Raw genomic sequence first — 25,999 nt, forward strand, 5'->3', positions numbered from 1 at the left:
CGGTCTGTAACTTGTTAGATGTGCTGGATTTAGATTGGGTTTCTTAAGCAGTGGGGTTACTCGAGCCTGCTTAAAAGCTGTGGGAAAGGTACCAGTGTGAAGAGAGGTGTTTATGATGTGCGTGAGTGTGGGTACAACTGAGGAAGAAATGGCTTGAAGTAGATTAGTGGGGATAGGATCAAGCGGACAGGTAGTAGGGCGATTGGAAAGGAGGAGTTTAGAGACTTCCGCCTCTGAAAGTAGAGAGAAGGAGGGTAAAATGTGTGCGTTTGTTGGTAAAATGTGTGTGTCAGTTTGTGGATTGGTAAATTGGCCGCTGATGGTGGTTGTTTTTTCTATGAAGAATGTGGCAAAATCGTCAGCTGTTAGGGTTGATGAAGGAGGAGGAGGAGGAGGGTTAAGAAGAGAGGAGAAGGTTTTGAAAAGCATGCGAGAGTCAGAAGAAATGAAAATTTTGTTGTGATAGTAAGCCATTTTAGCAGTAGAGATATTAGCAGAGAAGGAAGAGACAAGGGATTGATAAAGACCCAGGTCTGTCGAATCTTTCGATTTGCGCCACTTCCTCTCTGCACCCCTGAGTTTAGTACGATGTTCGCGAAGAATATCAGTTAACCAGGGGGCAGAGGGTGTGGCGCGGGCTGGCCTGGAGGAAAGGGGACAGAAGTTGTCCAAGCAGGATGTTAAAGTGGAGAAAAGAGTATCAGTTGCACTGTTAGTATCAAGTGTTGAGAGCTGATCAGGTGGAGGAAGTGTGGATGAGACCAAAGAGGATAGGTGAGAGGGTGAAAGTGAGCGTAGGTTTCGTCGAAAGGTGACCTGTGGAGGAGTGTGTGTTGTGTTCTGAGGCAGGTTGAGGTTGAGAGTGAGGAGGAAGTGATCTGAGGTGTGCAGTGGAGTGACCAGTGTATTGTCCGTAGAGCAGTAGCGTGTGTAGATAAGGTCCAATTGGTTACCTGATTTGTGAGAAGCCACAGTAGATACTCGTTTGAGGTCGAATGATGCAAGCAGGGTGTGGAAATCAGCAGCCTGAGGTTTTTCTAGGTGGATGTTGAAGTCTCCAAGAATTACAAGAGGAGTACCATCTTCAGGGAAGGATGAGAGTAGCACATCAAGCTCCTCCAAAAAACTGCCAAGTTGACCTGGGGGACGATATACAACTACAAAATGAATTTTTTATAGGACTAGTGATGGTAATTGAATGTGATTCAAATGAGCTGTTGTCAAATAGAGGTGGTAAAGGATCAAATTTCCAGTCATTTGAGATGAGCAGACCAGTACCACCACCCCTTCCGGTCAGACGGGGGGTGTGTGAGAAAGTGAAGTTAGTGGAGAGGGCAGCAGGTGTGACAGTGTCCTCTGGTCTGATCCAGGTCTCAGTCAGGGCCAATAGACTGAGACCTGAATGACTTGAAAAAGATGTAATGAAATCAGCTTTGTTAACAGCGGACTGGCAGTTCCAGAGACCAATAGGAAAAGAGAATAAAGTATTAGAAGACACCGGAAGGGTACGGAGATTGTTAGGATTGCACCGCCTCTGACGTGTGACGTTTGATTTACGTATGTTAGAAATAGTAGAGATTTGAAAACACATAGTGAAAAGGAGCTTACAAACAGAAAGATTCAAAGAAAAGTGTGTAGAAGAGAAAGGAAACAACAATAAATAAACAAGAAGAATTAATACTCAAGTGCTTTGTCGGTGTCCTTGCTCATTTGCTTATTTGTATTACGAATAGTACTGACCTAAAGGAAAATGTACTGTAAATTAGTGGTCGACCGATATTGTTTTTTTTATATTTATATATAATAAAATTAATGATGGCCAACTTTTTTTAAAATAGCTGTGGTGTGAATATTAAAATCATCCTAAATTTTTTCATGTTTTATGGTTCGATGAGAACAGATTTCAATTGTGGATGAATAAATATCAAATAAAATATCTGCTTTGTTTTCTAGGGCCAAAAATCATTTTCATGATACTTTCAACAAAGATCCTTCTTCCAGCAACAGTTGCAAGAACAAGGACATATATTGAATGGATTTGAATTCCAGAAATCCTGGGACCAGAGGACTGTAGCTGAACAAGTAAGGGATGCCTTTGGAGAAAACAAGTCACTCGAGGGTTTTTCCAAACCTGCCTTCTCAGAAATCTGGTTGCAGCCGTTGATATCTTCCCTTTTCTGCCCCGTCCAGGTAGTGTAACCACTGTTCCTTAAACTTTGAACTTGCGAACTTTGCTTCCAACGGTGTCTCCAGGAACATTTAGTGCCTTCGCTATCTTTTTGTATCCTGTTCCTTGTTTTTTAAGGGTGATGATATCTTCTCTTAACTTTTTGGACTATTCTTTTGACTTTCTAACATTGTTTGATTTGTTCATTGCAAACAGCTGAAATCTGTACATTTTGCCTGATTTGTATTGGGGGTTGAATAATTTCGATTACAACTGTGTGTGTATATATATATATATATTTATATATAGGCTATCATTTCAGTAAACCTTTATTTTATTTCAAGCTACAAAAATGATCATGGTTATATAGTTTTAGTTTCAGTAACTATAACACAGCATCGCACAGCACCAGTCTAATGTTTCAAACCTGCCCGACTTTCATTATTACTGTTTACCACACATTCGAATTATGTGTAGTATGTAGGCTATTTTACATGGTCTCATAACTATCACACAGAATTCTTTATAGCATATCAATGCCATGTTCGTGTCTTGTCTAGTCTTGTCCAGTTGTCTCACAACATTGTCATGTTCTGTTTGCATGTTTTTTTCTGTAACCGAGTTTGTTATTCATTTGTTCCCATGGTTTTAGATTTAGTTACGCAGCTCTTGTTCCATTAATCATTCCATCTGTCTATTTAAGCCATCAATTATTTCTGTTCATTGTCCGGCGTCTTTAATACATTATGTGTGCAGAGTTTCTCAGTGTTTATTAAAAGCTAACCTCGCATTGTTCATTCTGCCTTTTGGATTTACACAGCCACCGTGGCAGTAATTGTATGGACTGGCATTAAGATTTGTTTTCAGTGCATTTAACAGCCAATATTATAAACCAGAAGTGGGTGTATCAGCGGATAAAGTGGCCAGCTTTGAGCTTTTCTAACTAATGACTATTTACCTTTTAAAATAGAGAGCAACACAGGCTGCACTCGACTCAATATTTACACTGTCTTACCTTTCTGGATTCAAATTTAGTATGTCACATGTTAATTCAGTTGGCCTTAAGGGATAGTTCACTTTGAAATTAATTTTTGGTATGTTTTAGCTTACCTCAAGGGCATCCAAGATGTAGGTGTCTTTGTTTCCGCAGTAGTTTCAATTTTGATATTTTTAGGTCAAACCTTTCTTGTCTGTCAGTCATATAATGCAGGTCTATGGTCACCACCTCAAAGAGCATGCACAGAGAAGTCCAAATTAAACATGATTTAATGACTCGTAAATGTAAAATGTAAAAGCGCCGGCGCCCTCAGATCACTTGGACGTGGCTGTGGTTACAACAGGGTAAAAACGATATAAATACTGTTCGTTTTCTCACACAAACTGCTCGTTTCGTGTCTCAGGCCATCAATGTGTACTTACATTTACGAGTCATTAAATCATGTTTAATTTGGACTTCTCTGTGCATGCTCTTTGAGGTGGTGACCATAGACCTGCATTATATGACTGACAGACAAGAACGGTTTGACCTAAAAATATCAAAATTGAAACTACTGCGGAAACAAAGACACCTACATCTTGGATGCCCTTGAGGTAAGCTAAAACATACCAAAAATTAATTTCAAAGTGAACTATCCCTTTAAGTACAGTTTAACACCAAAGCACTCAGGCTTTTATGTCTTTCTGCTTTTGGTTTTGGTCCTAATTGCCCTACACATATCATCGGTGTGAAAGCTGTTTGGTGAAAGGTAACACACGAAGAGAGAACACATCAGGAACCAAGAGAACCTGAATCTCAGGTATATTCCAATGTTTTTCCGAGTCTCTTTTTGTCATTTAATCACAACAGTAGATTCCTTTCCTTCACATTGTCATGTGAAATCTATTTGTACATGTGACTATTATCAGCTTAGAGGTGACGTGCAATTTCCCACAAATGCGTGTTGTAAAACTGGTTGTGCAACTGTTTAGATGCTCTAGATAGGGGGGGTTCAACGCATTCAGTAAAAGGCCACTGCTTGTTTTGTCCGCAATGCTTTGCTTGTCATTATGAAGAACTTACCTGTTGTCTCTTCACACATTTATCGCGCACGGTGCGGTCGCAACATGAAACTGTGGTTTGTTAGATCTTTTATGGCTGCATGCGTTTGCTTTATCTACTGGAGTTTGCTGGGATTGATGTCATCAGAGGACTGGAGCACATTTCAGAGGTCAGTACCAACACACACTCTTCCAGGGGCGCGGAGATCAGCACTTGTCTCATGTAAAAGATTGATTGAAAGCATCCGTTTTAGTCACATGGCGAGAAGACACCGGCTTAAATATGTCATACTATATAAATATACACTACCGTTCAAAAGTTTGGGGTCAGTGAGAATTTTATTTTTATTTTTTGGAGGAAAGAAATCAATACTTTTATTTATCAAGGAATAATTAATTTGATCGAAAGTGACAGTAAAGACATTTATAATGTTACAAAAGATTCTAACCCTAACCCTATTCATCAAAGAATCCTAAAAAAAAACACACAAAAAAACTGTACAACTGACAGACCAACAACTGTTTCAACATTGATAATAATAATAAATGTTTCTTGAGCATCAAATCCTCATATTATACTGATTTGTGAAGGATCATTTGACACTGAAGACACTGACACTGGTGATGCTGAAAATTCAGCTTTGATCACAGGAATAAATTACACTTTACTATATATTCACACAGAAAACAGCTGATTTACACTGGAATAATATTTAATACTATAACTCATTTTTGTTGTATTTTTAATCAAATAAGCGCAGCCATGGTTAGCAGAAGAGAATTCTTTTAAAAGTATTTAAAATCGTACCGACCCCAAACCTTTGAACGGTAGTGTATATATGATAAAAAATATATGAAATATATGTCCTACTGATAAAAAAAGACGGTCACCTATGGCAAGCCGTTTCGACTTTTAATCATTCCATCCATTTCAACAATTCAGTTGACTCTAATTAAAATTATTATTCTTGATGTCAGTAATTGTATTTTCACACATAACAGCTTCCATTCCAATTTAATTACAGATATCAATAATTCATACTAGTTGAAATTCCAGTTTCACATATCAGAAATACAATTCTATTGTAGACAAGACAAGAACGGGTATTGTTCAAAATTCATAACTTTGATGAAAGGTTTTGATCCACTTCAAATGTTGACTACTGTAGTTTAGATCATCATTTTTGATATCAGTAATTACATGGTTTTAAGTGCAAATGTCTATTATTTATATCAACAATTAAATTGCTATAGTAAAAAAATTCATTTTTGATATCAATTTTTGTTTTGTTTTTTTTTTACCTTTATTTAACCAGGAGGTCCCATTGAGATTCAGAATCTCTTTTACAAGAGAGACCTGGCCAAGGTAGCAGCCAAACCACAACAAATGCATACATAACAAACACTAAATTACATTTTCATGATAAAAGTAGTACAAAAAGAACACAATTAGACTCTTAAGAAAAACAAGAACATGTCTCCATCACAACACTCTTTACAGTAGTTTTAAATTCATTTATGGACATAAGGGTTTCTAACCTTAGCTCTTTTTGTAGATTATTCCACCCCCAAGGTGCTAAATAAGAGAAAGCAGTTCTTCCCAATTCGGTTGTAACTCGTGGCACGTTAAAAAGCAACCACTTTGAGGAGCGTAGCTGATAGGTACCAGAGCAGACAGAGAGGAGGTTACAGAGGTACAGTGGAAGTTTGCCAAGTATAGCTTTATAAATAAAGATATACCAGTGCTGCTGTCTATGAATTTTAAGTGATGTCCAACCAACTAAATCATAAAGAATGCAGTGATGGGTAAGGGACTTTGTATTTGTTATTTACATTTACATTTAGTCATTTAGCAGACGCTTTTATCCAAAGCGACTTACAACTGAGTACTAAACCAAGCGAGTCATCGTGAAGAGGCAAAAACAACGCAAGAAGTGCTCAAAATACAAAGTTCAGACATAGCTAGCATAAGCCAGGCAAGCGAGGATTTAGAGGAAAGGATTTTTTTTTTATTGTTTTTTTTTTTATGTTATGTTAAGTGCTCCCGGAAGAGATGAGTTTTCAGTTGTCTTTTGAATGCTGTCAGCGATTCTGCATTACGGACGAGGGTGGGGAGATCATTCCACCAGCATGGAACCGTGAATGAGAATGTTCTGGAGAGTGATTTTGTGCCCCGCTGTGATGGTACCACGAGCCGTCGCTCATTGACCGATCGTAGGCTTCTGCGAGGGGATGAAAAAAGAGTTCAAGTTCAAGTTCAACCTCCCCAAAATAGTGCATGTAACTAAGGGCACGTTTACACGACAACGATGTACTAAAAACGTAAAAGTTTTTCCTTTTCACGTACAGATGACAACGTTGTCCCAGTTTCCGGTCACCGTTTTCAAAAATTCAAGTTTTGCTTTTTCAGGCCCCCAAAACGGCGTTGTTTTTTAAATGTATGACCAAAACGCATAAAAAGTTAAAGTTGAAAACTGTCAACGTAGCTAAACATTTAGGCTAATATTTGACAAAGGTTTTACGACAGAAATGTTCAGCGACCGACAATAATATCCAGTGATGCAAACTTTTAGGTGAAAGAAATTTCACCATTTTAAATTGATCATACGCTATTATTTACATAATTCATGTAATTCATAACTGAATGTGACGTGACAATAAACTGTTTGTGTTTTTACATATTAGACATGAATAAGAGGGAATGTGCATATTTTAAAATAAATCATCATTTGCACATAGTTTAAATTGATTACTTCATAACTACAAACGACCTGGGGCCAGTTGCATAAACTTAGCATAAAGTCAATAATTTTATCACTTAAAAAACTCATCGTTGATCACCAAAATTACATATTTAAAAGTTTTTTCCTTGAAAAAAATTCATGTCTTAAAATAGCTTGAATGTAACTCTACACCCTTGACTCATTTAGTGTATGGGGTTCTATGAATATGCAAATTATGTTTGTGATGTCAGAAACACCAGCCGTGTTTTTGAGACTGTCTTTGGTTCACTGCAGTTTTAAGGAGAAAATACTCAGCAATGCTGTCGACTTATGAGTTTGTACATGGTTTGTATTAAAGCATATATTTCTGATTAAAATGATTTCTATTTACCTTTTTACTTAGAAAGTTAGAACCAGTCTAGAAGAAAAAATTAGATGACTAACTTTAAAGACTAGAGTGAGTTTATGCAACCGGCCACAGGAACTTTAACAGTTCTATCCCTTTTAATACCTTAAAATCCCCTTTAATCCTTTAATTTAATTCCTTTGAGCCATCAATGGTTATACCTATAACAATAGGTTTAACAAATGCCACAATGGCAAGAACTATGATACATTTTTATAAGGCAAGTACAAAGAAGCAAGAGCTTTTAAAATGTTGGGTCCCTGCGATATCCGCCGCCCTCACAAGTTAAGTTAAGTAAAGTTAGACTTCCCACGGCACTTTCAAGCAGAAAACTATCAAACTGAAAAGGTTTCAGATGCTTAAATAAAATAAAATAAAATACTTCCTATCTATCCTATGCAAACAAGGAATTATGTCAAATATTAATTAACTGCAGTAATCAACTTTACATGTGTGGGTTTTAGGTAAGCTACCACAAAACAAAATACTTCAACTAAAATGCTTCATACGTGAAGCCACCAATGTTCAAACTAGGTTCACAGGAGTTTAAGCAAATTTTCTGGACACCGTGTGTGAACATTTCATCTGTCTTTTATGTAAATAAGCCTTCTTGATTCACAGGCAGCTTTCTGTGTATCCTGTTCCCAATAATTGACAACAGGCACATTCATTCTTCTTGACTTTCATTCTTTTGAAAAACACAACATGCCTTCTTACCTCAGGTTATAGACTAAACTAAACTATGTCAAAGTTCTGCTGCTTCCTTCACTAACTGTAACAACTAAAGCATGAGTTAAAATTTGAAAAAGATACATATATACGATAATTAATAATAATTCATTACATTTATATACCGAATAAAGCACCGTTTCCATCCAGTCAGTCGAAGAGAACAAAATCGTCACTTCCTGATAAACTGGTGCTATAATAAGAAAAATGGAAGTTTCTGCAGTAGGAGAAGCCACTGTATATAATAATGTTCATATAATATAATACTCTAGTACTCGTCAGAACGCGCAGACGAAACGCAATAAACACGGTCCTGTCATCTTGCTTTCCGAGGCGGATGCCTGTTTGGGAATGCAGTCGTGTAAGACAGGAAGGTTATTTTCATGGGAGGTTATTTTACCGAACAATTTTGACGACAGACTTTGCTCAGGCATTTCAGAACAACCAAAACAGCATTTCAGATGCTGTGCAACGAGATTGGTCCGCCGGTTGGTCAAGTTATGCCATTCCATCATGCAAAGTCGCATGACTTTTTTAATGCGCATTGGGGAATTTATTTGTTAAATGTGTTGCTATCATAGTTTATGTGTATGTTTTCTTATTGGAAAAAAAAAAATCAGACTCAGTTGAGCGCATACGTTTTATTTTTGAATTTATGTGCATCTTGCCGTTTCCATCCAGTGTTTTTTATGTGATATCCCAAAATGTGCTTAAAAATAGGTGGATGAAAACATAGCTAGTGACCGCTGGCGACAGATCAAGCGATGCAAGTCATGTGACAAAGTTAAAAAAAAAGCTAATTTTGCACAACCAAGGCCCTGTCCCAAATGGCGCACTTCATGCGGACTTTCGGTCTCGTGGACTTAAATTGCGCGTGCTCGCCGAGTCTACGAGTCCGTAGGCCGTCCCATTTAGCATTTTAACGCTCTGAAGTGTGCTCAGCAGCGCCCCCTTTGTACCCTTAAAGCGGTCTTCTGCGAAGCCCGCATAGATGCAGGCTCCACGCACTTTAACTACCCAGGAATCCTTGCGAAAGGCCAATCAGACAACGCATAGGAGGAGATTTCGCTCACGGACAATTGTTAACATGGCTGAGAAGAAAGTGTTAATAATTTAAGTGTAATTATCATTACGGTTTTTATGACAAGTTTATACAAACATTATGATCATCGATCAGTGGTTGATGTCTCAAACATAGCGAGCTGAATAATACGATCGCATTATGATTCATTAAATAAATAGAACAGGATGTCAGGGCTTTACTGAGTCATATGTAAACACAACAACAATAGGCAGCATATTTCCCCGAACCTGTAGCTCCTGTCCATAACAACAATCAGACCGTCTTCCTGTTTCCGGCGTGACGATCGAGTCTGTCCCAAAAATACCTCTCAATGCGGACTCGCGCTAAGGGCCCTATAGGTCTGCACTACATGACGTCACCGAAGTGTGGACTCTGAGGAAGTCCACAAGTCCGGAGTGTGCCATTTGGGACAGGGCCCAATAGGAGTGAAGACAGTCAGTGGAGTTCAGAAAAAGCTAATTTAGCTTAACCAATAAAAGTGAAGACAGTCAGTGGAGTGCAGGCAAGACAGGACCGAGTTCGGGAGCGATTTCGCTGTGCTAAATGATTTGACTGTATAAAACGATGCATGGAAAAGAAACTGTCGGCAGTGTCCGTGAGTTTGATTCGTACATTGATAGTTCTTTCAACTCCTTTTTAGCAACCCCAGAGTGATTGGGGGAGAATAGCTCAAACCCTGACTTGAGTAAAGGTACTTCTCCAGGACTCAATATAGTTAATTGCTAAACTATAAAATCAGGGGCGGAGCTAGACGCTCAGTACAGTGGGGGCGGAGCTTCATCATGGGGCCCTCTGCTACCAAATCATTTTAAAATTAAAACCGTAAAAAAAACCGTAAAATATCTGATGAATGCATATGTAATAATGTGTCACTTGTTTAGCCAAGTAAGCTTATATGTTAAATAAAACACAAAGGCTATCTCGTTCTTTTCAGAGAACAGTCTGTTTTCTTTCGTTTTGAATTGTTCTGTAAAAGTACACATTTCGAGCTTTCTAGATATATTTCTCAGGTGTGTGAGGCAAGTAGGCCTACCTTATACGCTGTGTTTCGGTTCATTTATGACTCACAAGACGAGCTCCAGTTCACGCGCCGGCCCCTCCGTGTCGTGATTATCAATTGTCTGCTATAGCCTATTTACTTCTTATTTATTAAATCCAGGCAATTGGTTGATGAAACATTGATTAAAATTAAGATACAATTAATACAAAACGAAATTCGCCTTAATGAATGGCTTTGTACTTTGATGTCTTTGATGAAAATTTTAAAGCAGTCTTTCAGTGGCGCTTTCAGAGCGCTCACGTCCGTAACGGGGAACTGTCTCGTAACATTGTTTTTCCCTCATAAATGCGAGCACGAAAAATAAGACAAAATGAATATTTTGTTCTGTGGAGATCCAGCCCTTCTTCATCCGGTGGGTATTGCTTTTTGTAGCTACGTTTGCCACCTAAAAGTTAAAGTTTTTTTGTGTCACGTCCGTGTATTTCCCTCATATTAAATATAAAATGCATGTGTAGACTGATATTTTTCTAATGTCTGGAGTCTGGACTCCTTTATTAAGGAGTATAAACAGACGTTTCAATATATTGGTATTAAATGCATTTTCTAAGAATTTACATTTCAAGTTTTTTTTACCTCAAATGTCACGTCCATAACGCTGGAATTGCCCAATTTTAAAGAAATTATCCTCAACTAGTTTTGTGGTGTAGGTCTACGTATTTTATAATGTTAACTTCAAATAATAGCCTACTAATAGTAATTTAAAGATGTGGTAGCATTGGATCTGGACAGGAAGGATAACGCTGGGAGTTGGAGTGTGTCGCGATTCTGCCTTCTCACACACGTTTCGGTATCATATTGCATATCAGCCATCATTTCTAAAGAAAATGACAAAAATAGTAATGCACAGTAATTTGGATAAGTAATTTTAATCTGATTACTGGTTTGGAAATAGTAACGCGTTATTACTTGTTACTGAAAAAAGTTACCGGCATCACTGCTGGCGAGGGGCCCCAATTGGCACGGGGCCCTGGGGCGACCGCACTCAAGCACCCACGCTATCTCCGCTACTGTATAAAATGCTAGAATAATAAGGAGGGATGCCAATGGTGATCCTCCTCTACTCATCAGTTCATAACACTGATCATCCCTATAGAAGCAATCCACCAAAGAGGAGCATAGATCCCTTCTTCAAGACCCAACATCAGTCGGGGAGGAAAGGGAGGCATAATTGCAGTTTGCCTAATAACTCTTATCACCCAGTCTCTAAACCCCAGGAAAGCCCCAGGGGAGCATAGGCCCTACTTAAAGACCCCAATGTAATTGGGGGAGAGCAGCTCATACTCTGTCGTGAGTGAAAGCACTCTAAGACCTGCTAATGCTTCGTCTTTTTTCAGCACTAGAGCCCAGTATGCAACAGATAACAAGGAGGGATGCCCCACAGGCGAGTTTCCTCTACATATTAGCATTGTCGAACCAGGACTATGGTAGTGTATACCCATAAAAAAACTCATCCAAAGGGTAGCATACCTCCCCAAATAAGATACAAAAATTCGCTTTGGACGCCGTGCTGGTGCTTGATAAAGGACAAAAGGGACAGTTGTGTGTCAGGTCTGTAGCCTAAACACTATGGCTGACTCAGAGCAGGATCATCGATAAGAGGACTCGTTAACGTCGACGGCATACCTTATCGATAGATTGTAAAAAACCGGTTCTCGACCGGTTTTCAATTCCCATCCCTACAATGGACCTTTATATTTCACTAATGTCACCACACCTTAATGTCAAACATGTTTTGATTACTCAGTGTAAACCTTCTGCATTAAATAAGCATTTTCATATCTTTTTAATCTCATCTAAGGGACCCACAAATCCACTAGTCGGCCCTGATCTTTTCAATGAGTTTTTTGACTGAGGGCTAGTTATCATGCAATATAATATAGCCTACTATTATGTAAGAACAGTTGTAATGATTGCTTCACCATGATTTGATGTTTACTCAATCTTTTGATTTTAACCTCGAGCGGAATGTGTTGACACACAGAAACGCCTCAAGCTAAATTTCGTTTTTAACTGCATACCATATTCTTACAGATAGATACTGTTTCCTCATAGCCCAGTGTTGCCAGACGTACGATAATTATCGTATTTGTACGATAATTTTGACCTCTGTACGATGTACGATCAATAATGGAAAAAAGCCCATAATGTACGATAATTTCAGAATTTTGTGACACTTCAATCGGAGGTCATTGTAATCATAGTGCTTCTACACTCATTGATCTAGCTGTGGATCTACGTCATGATTGTGAGGAGAAAGTGAAGATGAGAGAGCACGGCAGAGAGCGAGAGACCTTGCGTGTGTGTGTGCCTCATGAAAGCCAAACACCCCATCAACAATCCAGTCACCTCTCCCCCCAATCAATAATTCAATCCCCCTCCCCTCCCCTCCCTTGAGCTTCTGGTATGATACTTGGATATTTCCAATCTGGCAACACTCTCATAGCCTCCAAAGTGGAGTGGGAAGTATATTTTAACATTTTGGAGTGTCTCTGTTATTTTGTAACAAGTATAAATGTGATATTTAAGTATAAATGTGGCATTGTGATTTTGCCGAGTTAGACATGTTCCTGGGTCAACATACTTTGATGATCATGGAACAACATTCCTGTCTGAAAATGTAGCCTTATTTCCCTACAGCTAAACCTAACCTTACCATACATTCTCCCTAAAATCAGAGGGGAATGATGGTGAATAATTCTGATGTAGAAGCACCTAACCCTGACTGTAAACCTAAACTTGACATCAACTTTAATCTTATCCTTCAAGTCTGGTTGGTTGACTGGAGTGTTGTTTCAGGATCAACAAAGTTGAACATGTTTTACTTGGCAAAATCAGGTTCTGTGTGACTGTTGATTGCCGAGTCCCGCATATAGTCTAGTGTTACCTTAACCAGGCCATTGATTTGGTAAGGCAAACTCGAGATGGAATCTTTCGCAAATTTCATTAGTCAACAATGTGGATTTGAACCATGAATTTAATTTCTACTCTTCTTCTAAATGTGCTGAAATGCAATGGCACTCTGTTTCATATCCCATTAGCATTTGAAGGGAAACTGGAGGTTATGTTTCAGGAATGTGTTCCGGTATAAGGGTCAATGGGGTCAAGTTTCTGTATTTCCTATATACCCTATATATTGATTCATATAATTCCCCTCTTGTTAAAGAAAGACTTTCTCTTAGGTTTTGATCTGCTTTGCTCTGCAGGGCTACGGAAGTAAGCTGGATTGTTAACGAAATCGCTGAAGAGGAAGTGCCATCCTGCTCTTTGAGACGTATCATAAAGCAGGAAGACAGTCTGAAAACACATTTTAGCTTCTCAGTGCCTGTTCTGCAGTGGCGTGATTCTGTTATTTACTCACATTGGCAAACGCTCCGGAGAGAACCGCTGCCCTACGGCTGGAAGGACCAGCCTTTCCATGGTAAACCCATCCTATAGCAATAGCACCATAAACAAGGAAACAAAACAAAACCATAAAAGTTCTCAAAGCATCTTTGTTTTCCAGAAATTTTCAAGACTCTTTCATTGCTTTCACATCCTGGCAACAGTCGTCTGTTTGAGCGGAAAACGCCGGATGCATGTGTGCGTTGTGCCGTGGTGGGTAACGGAGGTATCCTCAGAGGATCCGGGCAGGGGAAGGTCATAGACAGTCACGATTATGTTTTCAGGTTTGTGCGTTCTATTAGGAAAGCAAATGAGCTGCCTTCTGATATTCAGTTTCATAAAAATAAAATGAACCTTTAAGATGAAGTGTGTAATCTTTTGATGTCAAAATCATTTCTCTCACAGTGGTTTATATGTGCACGCAGTGACTCTTAAAAATAATGGTTCCAAAAGGGGTTTTGCAGCGATGCCTAAAGAACCTTTCAGTGAACAGTTCTAAAAAGAACCATTTTTTATAAAGAATCTTTTGTGGAATGGAAAGGTTCCATATGTTCTTCCATGGATGTTAAAAGGTTCTTCATGGAACCATCGATGCCAATAAAGAACCTTTATTTTTAAGTACGCTTATAAGAATAAATAATAAATTAAGGGGAAATGTATAAAACCATACAGTGTTGGGTGTAATGCGTCACTATAAGTAATTAATTACTGTGATATAATTACTTTTCCCTTGAAAAAGTAAAGTAAGGGATTACTCTTAATTTTTCTGTAAATTACTTCTAATGTAATTGCATTAAATATTGTATAGTTATAGAACAATTAAGACTATAGAACAATTCTATAAAAAACAAACAAAAGTGGATTTAACATCAAAATTTTAACGCCTAATGATATATTTGTATGTTTTTAATGTAACTGTTATGAGGGATTCTGTTCTTGTGTTTGTTTTTGGTGGGTTTGCACTTTCTTTGTTTCCAATGTTTGGTTCCCAAGGTTTTTCAATGATTGGATAAGTTTCTACACCTGTTACTCGTTTCTTTGATTGCTTCAGCCTTGTGTATTTGTGCTTGTTTTCAGACATACGTTGATCGGTTTTCGTCCTAGTTGGATGTTTCCGTTCCTGGTTTTGAGATTGAGTTTCCTGAGAGTTTTTGTTACAATTTTTGAGTTTTGAAAATAAACACTGCACGCGAGTAGATCCAGCTTTATTTCGGAGTCCTGCCGCCCTTTCAACCAGCCGTGACAGTAACCTTCTCACTTTAAATACTTTGGTCAGTTAAAGAATCATTTATGCAATTTCATATTATTTATTTGAAAGAATTTAAAAAAGAGCCGTTTCATGTATATCCTTGTATTGTTCAACTGGTCGAGATTGAAATGGGATTTAGAAAGTAATTAGTTATACAATACTTTATATTGAGAGAATAATTACAGTAATCTAATTACACTGTTGAAGATTTAATTAGTAGCTAGTAATTAATTACTTTTTTAGTAACTTACCCAACACTGATGTCATATAAGTAGCCCAATAAAACGACTTTTTTTTTTTTTTTTTTGAGGTCACCTAATGGGGCTGGACATGTTGAGATCACATGACCAACCACATCATCTCTGGAATAAACCAATCATGACAAACAGTGAATAGAGCCTTTCTATAATGGCATCAGTAACTGATGCATCGGTCCTAATAGATATAGTTAAATCAATTTAAAGATAACTATTTTATTAAAATATGTCATTTTACTATTTATCCTTATTTATATATTATATAAACATATCATCAAACATTTCCTTGCTAGAATGCATTGTGAATAATGTCCTTATGTTGGATTAATCAGATCTCTGTAGCTATAAAAAAAAGTGTAAACAAAGGTTTTTAATTTAGTTTAAAATGTAATTAAACATGAATAAAAAGAAATTAGAGTAAAATAAGTAAATGAGTGAACAAATTAATAAATACATATAACAGTACAGTACTATAATGGGTAGAAACAAATATAATGTAACCTTCCAAATAATATTTTGACATAATTATGATTTTTTTTTTCACAGTACAAATTTGCCTTTTTTAAATTTTAGGATGGGGGTCACTCACAGAAAAATAATTATATTTAGGGGTCTGTCTGTGGGCGTGGCATCTAAAAGATTGAAAACCCCTGATCTAACATTCACTAAACCAATTATTAGAACAAAATATCTTGAAATATTATGAAATATTAGAAAACTGATTAAAAACATTCACTGCATGGGCAAATTCTAAATATCTGGCATTTGTTTTCTTTAGATTATTAGTTGGATTAGTACTACCATGATAGCGCAATGATGCTAATACTAATTGTAATTATTGTTTAGAGTCAATGGGGCAATCATCAAAGGTTTTGAAGACGATGTTGGGACAAAGACGTCTTTCTACGGCTTCACCACCAACTCCCTCAAGAACTCCATTCTCGCTTATTACGAAGACGGGTTCGACCAGGTGCCACGTGACCCGGTAACGGACCTTCTCGTTTGCTATTTAGGAATCATAATGCGGAAACGTTACCCTCTGCTGGTTTGCTGAAGAATTGCGGTGCGAAATGACTAATGTCTGAGACGTTTAACCACAGGGCATTGGATATATTTTTATACCTGCGGAAACTCGAGACTATAAGATGTTGTCAGCTGCCATCCAGGGTGTGTCTGTACCCTCCGGGCCTGATAAAGGTGAAAGGTGGGTGTGACAATAATATTCATACACGTTGCTATTTACTGACGTCTTTTTTCAATCTTAGCAGGAACCTTGCAGCGCACAAAATGAGCAGCAGATGGTGCATTACTCCTACAATTTGGGCTGAGCCGAATTCACAATGTAAAAAAAAAAAAAAAAAAACCTGGCTCAGATGACACACAAGTTGATTAAAAGTCGTTGCAAAATGTGCTCAGATCAGAAATTGAAGGTAGTTTTAAAAATAGCAACTGCAATGATAAAGTGTATATTTAAGTGTGGCGTCCAAATAATTATTTTGTTCAAGATGACAGGCTATCAAAGTAATTAGTAATATGTGCAAGGGTGGGGCGAATGTTTTCATGTTATTGTTATTATTGTTATTATTATTATAGCAGTTCCCTCTCTTTTAGTTGAATTGGCCACATGTCCAATATAGGATGGAATTTAAACTGGAATGGCGATGAATCTATTCTAACAGTCAAAGAGAAATGCAACACAGTCAAAAAGAACAAAAGAACTTCATTAGTTCAACATACAATATCACTAATTACGTTGGTTAAATATGGCTGTTGGTTCCCTGATGTTTATAATAAAAAATATGTATCTGGTCATTCACATTTCTCTGTTAAATAACACTGGCCAAAACTGATAACTGACAATTATTTAAAGCCCCCCCCTGCATGTAGTCAATAATTGGATCCCTTAAAAACCAACTTTTTTTTTTTTTTTTTTTTAACTCACCTTTGATCACTAAAATTACATATTTAAAGTTTTTCCCCTTCATGCCTTAAAATAGCTTGAATGTAACTCTACACCCTTGCCTCATTTAGTATACGCGGTTCAATGAATATGCAAATGAGCCCCACCTCCACTCACTCACTCAGCTCAGAGATCCACTGGTTGACGATCACACGTTGATCTGATTGGTTACAAGGTAGTGTGTGACGTCAGAAACACCACCGATTTCAAACCGTGTTTTTGAGACTGTCTTTGGTTCACTGCAGTTTTAAGGAGAAAATAGTCAGCAATTGTTTTGACTTATGAATTTGCACATGGTTTGTCTTTAAAAACACCACATAGACATATAAACAATATTAAAAGCTTGATTTTCACCACAGGGTGACTTTACGTATTAATTACTGAGCGAACCACATACAGTACCTATACTCTATTAATTCTTTGAGGGGTTTTTTGTACTGAATGTGTAAGATGGCAGTTACTTATAATAAAAATTCATGCCCCAAAATTAGAAAAACTTTTATTATATACAATTTTAATTTACTTTTGTTGTTGAAATGAAATAAATGGCCAAATGTACATGAATTCACCCTATATGATGAACATATTGTTCATATTTAAAATAGCCTATTTTTGTATGACAATACCTTTATAGGTCATTCATATACAGATCAATAAAAAATGTCATATATGTCTAAAAGTTTTATTCAGTTTTTATTTTGCTTCTTAAAATTTAAACTACTATTTTGCATTGTTTCTGCTTTACTTAAATTGCACTGAATTGTAATTCTAAAAGGCATTCTACCGCTTCTAGAGTTTGAATTGCTATTTGAACATTTCTTTAACTTCAGTTTATTTGGTTAATAAAACAGGGCCTCGGATCTTTTTGGATATAATCCTGAAATGCATCAGTTCAAGATGATCCATCCATCCTTCGTTCATTATGTGACTCAGAGGTGAAAGTATTTTTCAACACATTCGTCAATTATTGTCACTTTTTTTCTCTCTCTCCCTCAAAGTAATGCCATTTGTATTTTTGAACAGGTTTCTGAAATCCCCACAGCTGGATGAATACAGGGATATTTACATGCCCAGCACGGGTGCTCTAATACTGCTGGCTGCTTTACACACCTGTGACCAGGTCAATCTCGAAACTCTGGTTTATTCTTATTTAAAATCTATTGCTGCAGGTGTTGCTAAATAAATGTTGTGGATGCTGGCTTCTCTCTCAGGTCTCTGCGTATGGCTTCATCACAGACAATTACATAAACTTCTCAGACCATTACTATGACAAGGTCATGAAGCCTCTGGTCCTCTATGCCAACCATGACATGATGATGGAGGGACGTCTGTGGAAGCAGCTGCACTCTCATAAGGTCTTGTGGCTCTATCAGAGACAAGAAACCAGAAAATGATACTTGATACTAAAAAAATGAACTTGCCGAAGAAGTATTTTGGATTAATCTGTTAAAAATGTCAGATCAATTCAAAGATTCGCAGTTGTTTTGTTGCACCCTGCTTTTCCTGCAACATTTAGAGGTAAGGCAACATCACTGAGAAGGAAATCCAGTCTGGTTTCCCATCACAAAACCAGCACAGAGACTGTGTGTATATTCATCTGAATTCTGGTTCTGGCAAAATATCAGTGCTGATTGATTTAGTGCCGCACTCTAGACCACAATACAGTCCTAGATAGACTGGAAAACTGTGTTTGACTCGTTGATACATGGTTTAGGTCATATATATATATATAAGAAATGGGTTCCTGTGAGAACATACACTGTAAAAAATTATCGTGATTTTAACGGTAAAAGACTGTAAAACGGTAAAAATGCTACAGTGCAAAACTGTTAATTGGTTAACAGAAAGTTTCCTTACTATATACGGTAAATAACTGTGATAGATCTAACGGAACATTTAATGTAATTTTACTGTAAAATACCGTTAAATTTACAGTTTTTGAAAGTGAAAAGAACAACTCATTACAGTGAAAAACCGTAAATTGACATTCCCACAATTCCCTGCATGACACTTCACATTTGATTTATTTTTGTTGAAATAACTATGTTTCTTCTTAGTTTTCTTAGCTATTTTCTATTCAGTTATGTACATTAGGGTTTTATGTTACATTTAATGTTGTTAAATTAATGTTTATTGCATTTTTAAAATTTCACGTGTGTTACCATGATGGTGGTTAATGTTTGTGCGAATAACACTGTGCAGCTTCAATATAATAGTATTAACTTTCTTGTGGAAGATTGTTTGTAATGAGCTTTGATTTATCATGTGACTCTCATCACTTCTGTGATGATTGTTGGTTGTCAGTGTATTACAATGGTACAAAACAGATATTAATACTTCAATAGGTTGGTAAATTATCATTATGTCAGATAATGAATTATGGTTTATTACTGTAAATTTTAAGTTAAGTCTGTAAAATCAAAAACGTTGATACCGTATTTTTGACGGTAAAGTTCTGGTAACCACAGAACTTTACCGTTTTTTTTTTCGTAAAAACAACTGGATTTTTTTTTACAGTGTAGGCAACTTTAAATTGACCTCTATGATGTGGCATCCCCCAGGGTTCAGTCCTTGGACCTCTCCACTTCAGTCTGTATAATGTGTAAATTTATATTGTCATGCCAAAAATGTATTAGACAAATCGTTCTTCATTGGTACTGTAGAGCATTCATGAAGATAGATAAAGATAAAGAAACAAAATATGTCTCCAAAAAAGACAAAACCATCCCTTGACATTTGTTGCAGCCAAATGACTGGAGCTTGGCAATACGGTAAATGATTTCTGAAGGGTCGTGTGACATGACTGCTGAAAGTCCAGCTTTGCCATGACAGGAATGAACTACATTTTAAAATATATTCAAATAAAAAATAGTAACTTTAAATTCTAATAACATTTCACAATATTATTACCTTTTTTAATCAAATAAATGCAGCCATCTTGCAGATTTCTTTCGAAGACAATAAAACAATCTTAATTATTTCGAATACTTTCGAATACGTCACAACAAAGGGCTCTCAAATCTCTGTTCTCTCACTCAAATCTCTGTACTTGATGGCACATTATTGTTTCCAAAATATACTTTGCTTTGTGCAGTGAATCTGTTCATTTATCTTACTCTATAAAAAAATCTTCAAAGCAAAGTAAACTCTTTTTTTTTGCTTCAAGGTGCTGGTTTTTAGCTTGTGATTACTGTGATAGTGACATTAACTGCTTTATTTAAACATGCCCCAGGTGTGCAACATCTGTTTGTGGGATATCCGGAAGGTGATAGCAACCCCTGATCCTTTGATCACCGCTCGCCCTTATCTCTGTGGGAGCAGGTGAAGCGATGCAGAACCACAAGCCTTGTTCTTCAGTTTTCACCTGGTTCTCCACAGCACACGGTCTCATTCAGACACTTGTCAGAGCCATATTCACTGTCCTGTTCCAGGTGACTTCATTTAGGAGGGGACAGGAAGCACTTTGATCTGTGACTGAAAAACGAGACTTCTAGATCTCAATGCATGCACCATCAAGTTTAAGCATATAAATGAGTCCAAGGAGGGTTAAGTTGTTCAGACACTTTCATGATAGCGTGTCTTCAGATACATTGAACAAAACAAACGTTGAGTTCTATTCATTTGAAGTTGCTGCACAACAACATGCGACAAATGAATGCAGATTTGGGGGGATGAACAGTATCTCACGTCTTTCTCCTAGAGACAGATATTTAAAGGGATAGTTCACACACAAATTTTAGATCTTGACTTCCATAGTATTTTTTTCTTGGAAGCTAGTGGGGTCCATCATTTTGTTCCCCATATTCCTCAAAATATCTTCTTTTGTGTTCAGCAGAAGAAACAAACAACTTGAGAGCGAGTAAATGGATAGCCTAACAGAATAAGAATTTTAGGGTGAACTATCCCTTTAAAGAGGAGCGCATGGAGACGTTTGATTATGTCTTGCTTCTTGTAAAGTAGTTTTGAGTTTGATTTCTCTTAAAATGTATCAGGACAAAGAAAAAGTAAAGCTTGTTATGGATTCATGCATCAAATGCAACACCCTTGTGGAAATGGCGAAGAGCGGAAAATGGCTCAGATCGCCATTGCCTTAATAATGCCTCTAACCATGCTCTCATTTACCAGGATATCAAAGTTTGAAATCAACTTCAAAATCTCAATATGTAGTGTTGGGGAAAGTTACTTTTAAAGGGGTAGTATAATGCCCTTTTCACAAGATGTAAAATAAGTCTTTGATGTCCCCAGAGTGTGTATGTGAAGTTTTAGCCCAAAATACCCCACAGATATTTTTATATAGCATGTTAAAATTGTCACATTTTTGTGGGCGAGCAAAAACACGCTGTTTTTGTGTGTGTCCCTTTAAATGAAAATGAGCTCCTGCTCCCGGCACAGAGGGCGGAGCTTCAAGAGCTTGTGTGTGTGTGAGCCGCTTCGATTACCTCACACAGACTCACACTGAAAATTTCAAAAACTTTTATCCTTTTATGTTCAAACCGGAGTCAGACAATGATGGAGAGACTCAAGAAGAAGTGACAACATGTAGAAGCAACAGGACATTTCTGAATGGTTAGTTGATGAATGTTAGTAGCTTATGTGTAGTTATCTTCTAGTCATTGATTAACTATATTCTGTCGTGATACTCTATAAATCGTGTTCCGGGGGCGGGATTTATGTAAATTTTAGGGTTGGTGATGTAACTAACCGGGAGGAATGTCGTGTAGTCCCTACCAGCCGTTTGTTGTAGTCCTTAAAAAACGATTTATTTAAAAGCAAAAATCTCCCTTTGCTTTGAACTTTGAGCGCTGTAACTTTGCAGATGTTGTTTATGCTCAAACAGCAACATTACACACTAACTAAAGTTCTAACTAAAAGTCATAATCAACCACCCCTTTAAAAGCAATATTGTGTTACTCCCTAAAAAAGTAACTAACTGCATTTCTTTTTATGGAAATTAATGCGTTACGTTACTTTTTCTCATCTAAGCTGCGCTTGCTTGCTTGTTTTTTACAAAAGTCATTTTTTTCCGCAAATGTAAAGGCCTTTTCACACCAAAAGTGAAATGAAGGCTGAAGAAAATGCACATTCACACCTGTACAGTAGAGGGCGCCGCTCAAACAAACCTTTCAGCTGTTCTGCTGAAAAAAGTTCAACACAATAAAACAAAAAAAGAAAAGAACCACAAATGTGATGTTAATCTAAAGTCATTTTTGCTTATAAGTAGGGTTGAATTGGATCAGCAGCAAAGAAATTGTAGTGAGATTAAATACAAAAAGCATGTGTAATTTAACATTTGGTTTGCATAATATTCTGAGTTTGCATTTTATTTTTTTTATTCGTTTTGAGAAATAGGGAATGTTTTTGTCCAAGTGAGATGAATAAATGCCTCCTCACATTTAGTCTAGAGCTACAATAACCGTCATGTTTACATGATCATGCCTCAGGAGAGGTGTCAGTCATGGGGAAACAAACTAACGCAGATATTTTGATGTACATTTAAAAGTAATGTGTTACTTTGCTACTTGAAAAAGTAATCTGATTACATTACTCAGGTTACTTGTAATGCGTTACCCCCAACACTGTCAATGTAGGATAAAGCGGGGCACAACCTAACGCGGGGCTAGTTGTAACACATGGTTTAAAACTTTCCACACATGCTAGCTTGACGAAACTAGTTGCCATATCAATATAGAGAAAAAATTGCGGCAAAATGAAGAAATCTTTGGAAGATATCACTGAACATTTATTTAGCAATAGTACATATCTTACTTAAGTTAATTTTTCATCTCTGTTTTTTGTGTTTATTTAAAATTAGACAAATCTGATATTATTTTAATCGCATATCTATTATTTAACAGTTGAGAACTTAGAACTATCTATTCTATACTTTTATGAAATCTATTGAGAAACCATGAGAAAAAGGGTGAATAAAGACTGATTCATTATTATTATGTTTTGAACTATGCTGTATAGATGTTTTGCGGTGTGTTTGTTGTCAAACTCAAAAAGTAGTTTATTTTTATTTATTAAAACATGTGATTATTTTATATGAAAAAGTTAATAATTGTATTTTATTGACAAGATTTTTGAGCTTGTCTCCAAATTTTATTTATTTATTAGATCATATATGGTCATGTTACAATGGGGCACGTTGTCACATTTCACTTTCATTCTTTCTCAAGATTAAAGTAGCCTATACACTGTATTAATGAAACAACGCCACATAATTATACTAGACATGTGGGAAATTAATGTGGGAAAAAAATAAATACTCTGGACCCCAAGGGGATTTACACAAACTGATGCCCCACTCTCCCCTATACTATTTTGCATAAAATTTCCCCAAAACCAAATGATATGAGCTGAATTCTCTCCACACACACTAATTTCATAGCTTTATAGCTCTGTGCAATGAACAATACATTGAGTTATAGGTAACACTTTACTATAAGGTTAATCAGTTAACACTAGTTATTAACTAACACGAACTAACAATGAGCAATACATTTGTAACAGTAATTATTAATATTTGTTAATGTTAGTGTTAAAAGCTGTTCATTGTTTGTTCATGTTAGCATTGCATTAACTAATGTTAACAAATACAACCTTTGGTTTTAATAATGTTTCAGTAAATGTTGAAATTAATATTAACTAAAATTAATAAATGCTGTAGAAGTGCATTATTAGTTTATGTTAACTCAAATAGCCTATAACTCGGTAACACTTTACAATAAGTTTTTTTTAGTTAACATTAGTTAACTAAAAAAACTTGTTGTAAAGTGTTACCGAGTTATAGGCTATTTGAGTATCTAAATAATATAACTGCTTCACGAATGCATCAGATAGGATGGGGGTGAAGGCGCTCCGGTGAGTGGCGGCGGATGGGTCCCAGAGGGCGGCAGAGCGGCACAGCTGATGCCCCGGAGCGCGTCGCGTCGGGCGGCAGGGCAGCGCTGCTCCCTCCCCCTGGAGGAGGGCCGATCCCCCGCACTCGAGCTGCTCTGACTGCCTCTCTCACACTCACAATGCTGGAGCTCTCCAAACACGCACATGCAAATCCATGCAGGCGTTCAGTTTGGGAGAAAATACTGGCGAGAAAATAACTCGAGAGCGCGATTAGCAGTAGTCGAGGTTGTTCACACTTCTAGCGTGTTTATCGGCTAAGAGTTGACTAAAGGTGACTTTGAGTTGGTTGTTGTTGCTGAAGAAGTGTCTGGACTGGAGCGAGTGAACGAGCCACTGATCCCGAACCCGCTGTTATGAACTCTTTACACTAAAGTAATGGTAAGTGTGTTTATCATAATTGACGGGGGAGTATTGTTTGTGCTGAATATTGGGTTAAAGTCTTACAATGTTGTTTTAAAGCAATTTGTATTTTTGTTAGTTTGTGTTTAAATCGATAGTTATCGCGCTACTTGATGTGATTTCACCGAATATCGTTTCACTTTCGTGTTTTCTCAAACTAAATCACCGTACTAACTAGTTCCCGCGAAAATACGATGTTTATTGTTTTTGTTTTAAAGTTGTAAAGTGTATGAAGCTTTATGGTTATATATATTTCTTTCATTACAGCGGCAGCTAATACCAATACCTTTCAGTTCAGCTGTGGTATTTTGGCGGACACTAATGTTACAGTGTGCTATTAGATGTAGGATAGCCTACCTTAACTTAACTAGCGCCTGCTGCATGTTTTATGGTTGTATGGTGGTGTTATGAAGAAAAGTGTTATGTCATTGTTTGTTTATTTTGGCACTCATGTGATGTCTGTCCTCGGAGACTTGCTGTATGGATTGAAGGGGTTGTGTAGTAAACATCTAGGCTGGTAACCTAAAGAATAACCCCTCAAGAGCTGATCCTTCATCAACCTCAGGTTACCTTTCAGAGATATCTGTTCACAATTGGGCTGTGTTAAAAATAAGGCTGTAACAGTATGATATTTTCACGTTATGATAATCTTCTCAGAAAATATCATGGTTTCACGAAATTCGGTATTCAAATAATATTATCATCAGTTAATATATCAATCAGCTTACTTGATACAGCTTTACTGTCAATAGCAGACTTGAAACCATCTACTTTGTTTTGTTTATTCACATTTCTATGCTCAAAAACATGTCTAATCAATTGAATGTAATAATTGATTATGGATTTGATTAACAACTTATTTTAATTAATCATTTATTAACATTTTTAATAGTTATAAAAGTCCTATGAAATCTATTTTATTTAGAAAATATTTTTGTTATGATTTAATACAAATATATTATAAATGACGGTGATAATCAGATTAATAATGCATAACTAACTATTTAATTAAGACATTTAAAATGTAATCAAATGAAAATTGAACAACTTTTATCCTTTTTTTGGCAAAGTGCTGCACAACAGATAAACATGGACAAAAATGATATTCCTTCAATAATTTGTATTAATATTCATTGTATCATTATTATTATCATCATTTTGAGAAGTACATTCTATTGTGAGCCCGTTCTCATCCCAAGGCGTAATATACTGACTCTTTTGCCAAAGCGTCTATATCCCACGCACATGGCACCCTTTAGTCATATGAGACGCAGATATATGGCGCCTCCTAGTGGTCTAACCCTAACACTACCCCAGACCTAAACCTACCCAAAACCGAAGCGCGTTATATTGACGCTAAAGGGTGCCGTTACTGCCGTATGCGTGGGATATAGACGCTTTGGCAAAAGAGTCAATATATTACGCTTTGGGATGAGAATGCGTTGCTATTGTAAAATAGTAGGCTAATATTTCTGTCATGATTTCTTCAAGTTGAACCAAACTTTTTTTTTGACGTGTTGTAGTGAAGACCTTCGAGTTTCGGGGTGTGTTTGACACTGTTTTCCTCAAATAAAATGCTGAGATGCTCCTCAAGCGTTCTCTCAGAGCAGCTCTGAATGTGTTCACGTATTCACGGCCTCATAT

At 36.9% G+C, this 25,999-nt stretch overlaps 2 protein-coding genes across 4 annotated transcripts in view; both read left to right on the plus strand.

Moving 5' to 3' along the window:
* Nucleotides 1-4,179: 4,179 nt before the first annotated feature.
* Nucleotides 4,180-18,449, plus strand: st6galnac2 (ST6 (alpha-N-acetyl-neuraminyl-2,3-beta-galactosyl-1,3)-N-acetylgalactosaminide alpha-2,6-sialyltransferase 2). The gene is made up of 8 exons (XM_056253423.1): nt 4,180-4,374; nt 13,410-13,624; nt 13,709-13,871; nt 15,940-16,078; nt 16,194-16,297; nt 17,905-17,988; nt 18,077-18,173; nt 18,265-18,449. Exons 1-8 carry the CDS (start codon nt 4,214-4,216, stop codon nt 18,445-18,447), a joined length of 1,146 nt encoding a protein of 381 aa, XP_056109398.1. The 5' UTR covers nt 4,180-4,213; the 3' UTR covers nt 18,448-18,449.
* A 5,511-nt stretch (nt 18,450-23,960) lies between these two features.
* LOC130085445 (caskin-2) overlaps nt 23,961-25,999 on the plus strand; it is a 72,693-nt gene continuing 70,654 nt past the window's right edge. For 2 of the 3 annotated variants that reach the window (XM_056251213.1, XM_056251220.1), the window contains exon 1: nt 23,962-24,334. The gene's annotated coding sequence lies outside the window, so the exon portion shown is untranslated. Of the gene's footprint in view, nt 24,335-25,999 lie in introns of all 3 variants that reach the window. The other variant, XM_056251207.1, reaches the window with a different exon arrangement.

This window comes from Rhinichthys klamathensis, unplaced genomic scaffold (genome assembly GCF_029890125.1).
Source record: "Rhinichthys klamathensis goyatoka isolate OS25496 unplaced genomic scaffold, OSU_Roscu_1.1 h1tg000004l_1, whole genome shotgun sequence".
Lineage (NCBI taxonomy): Eukaryota > Metazoa > Chordata > Actinopteri > Cypriniformes > Leuciscidae > Rhinichthys > Rhinichthys klamathensis.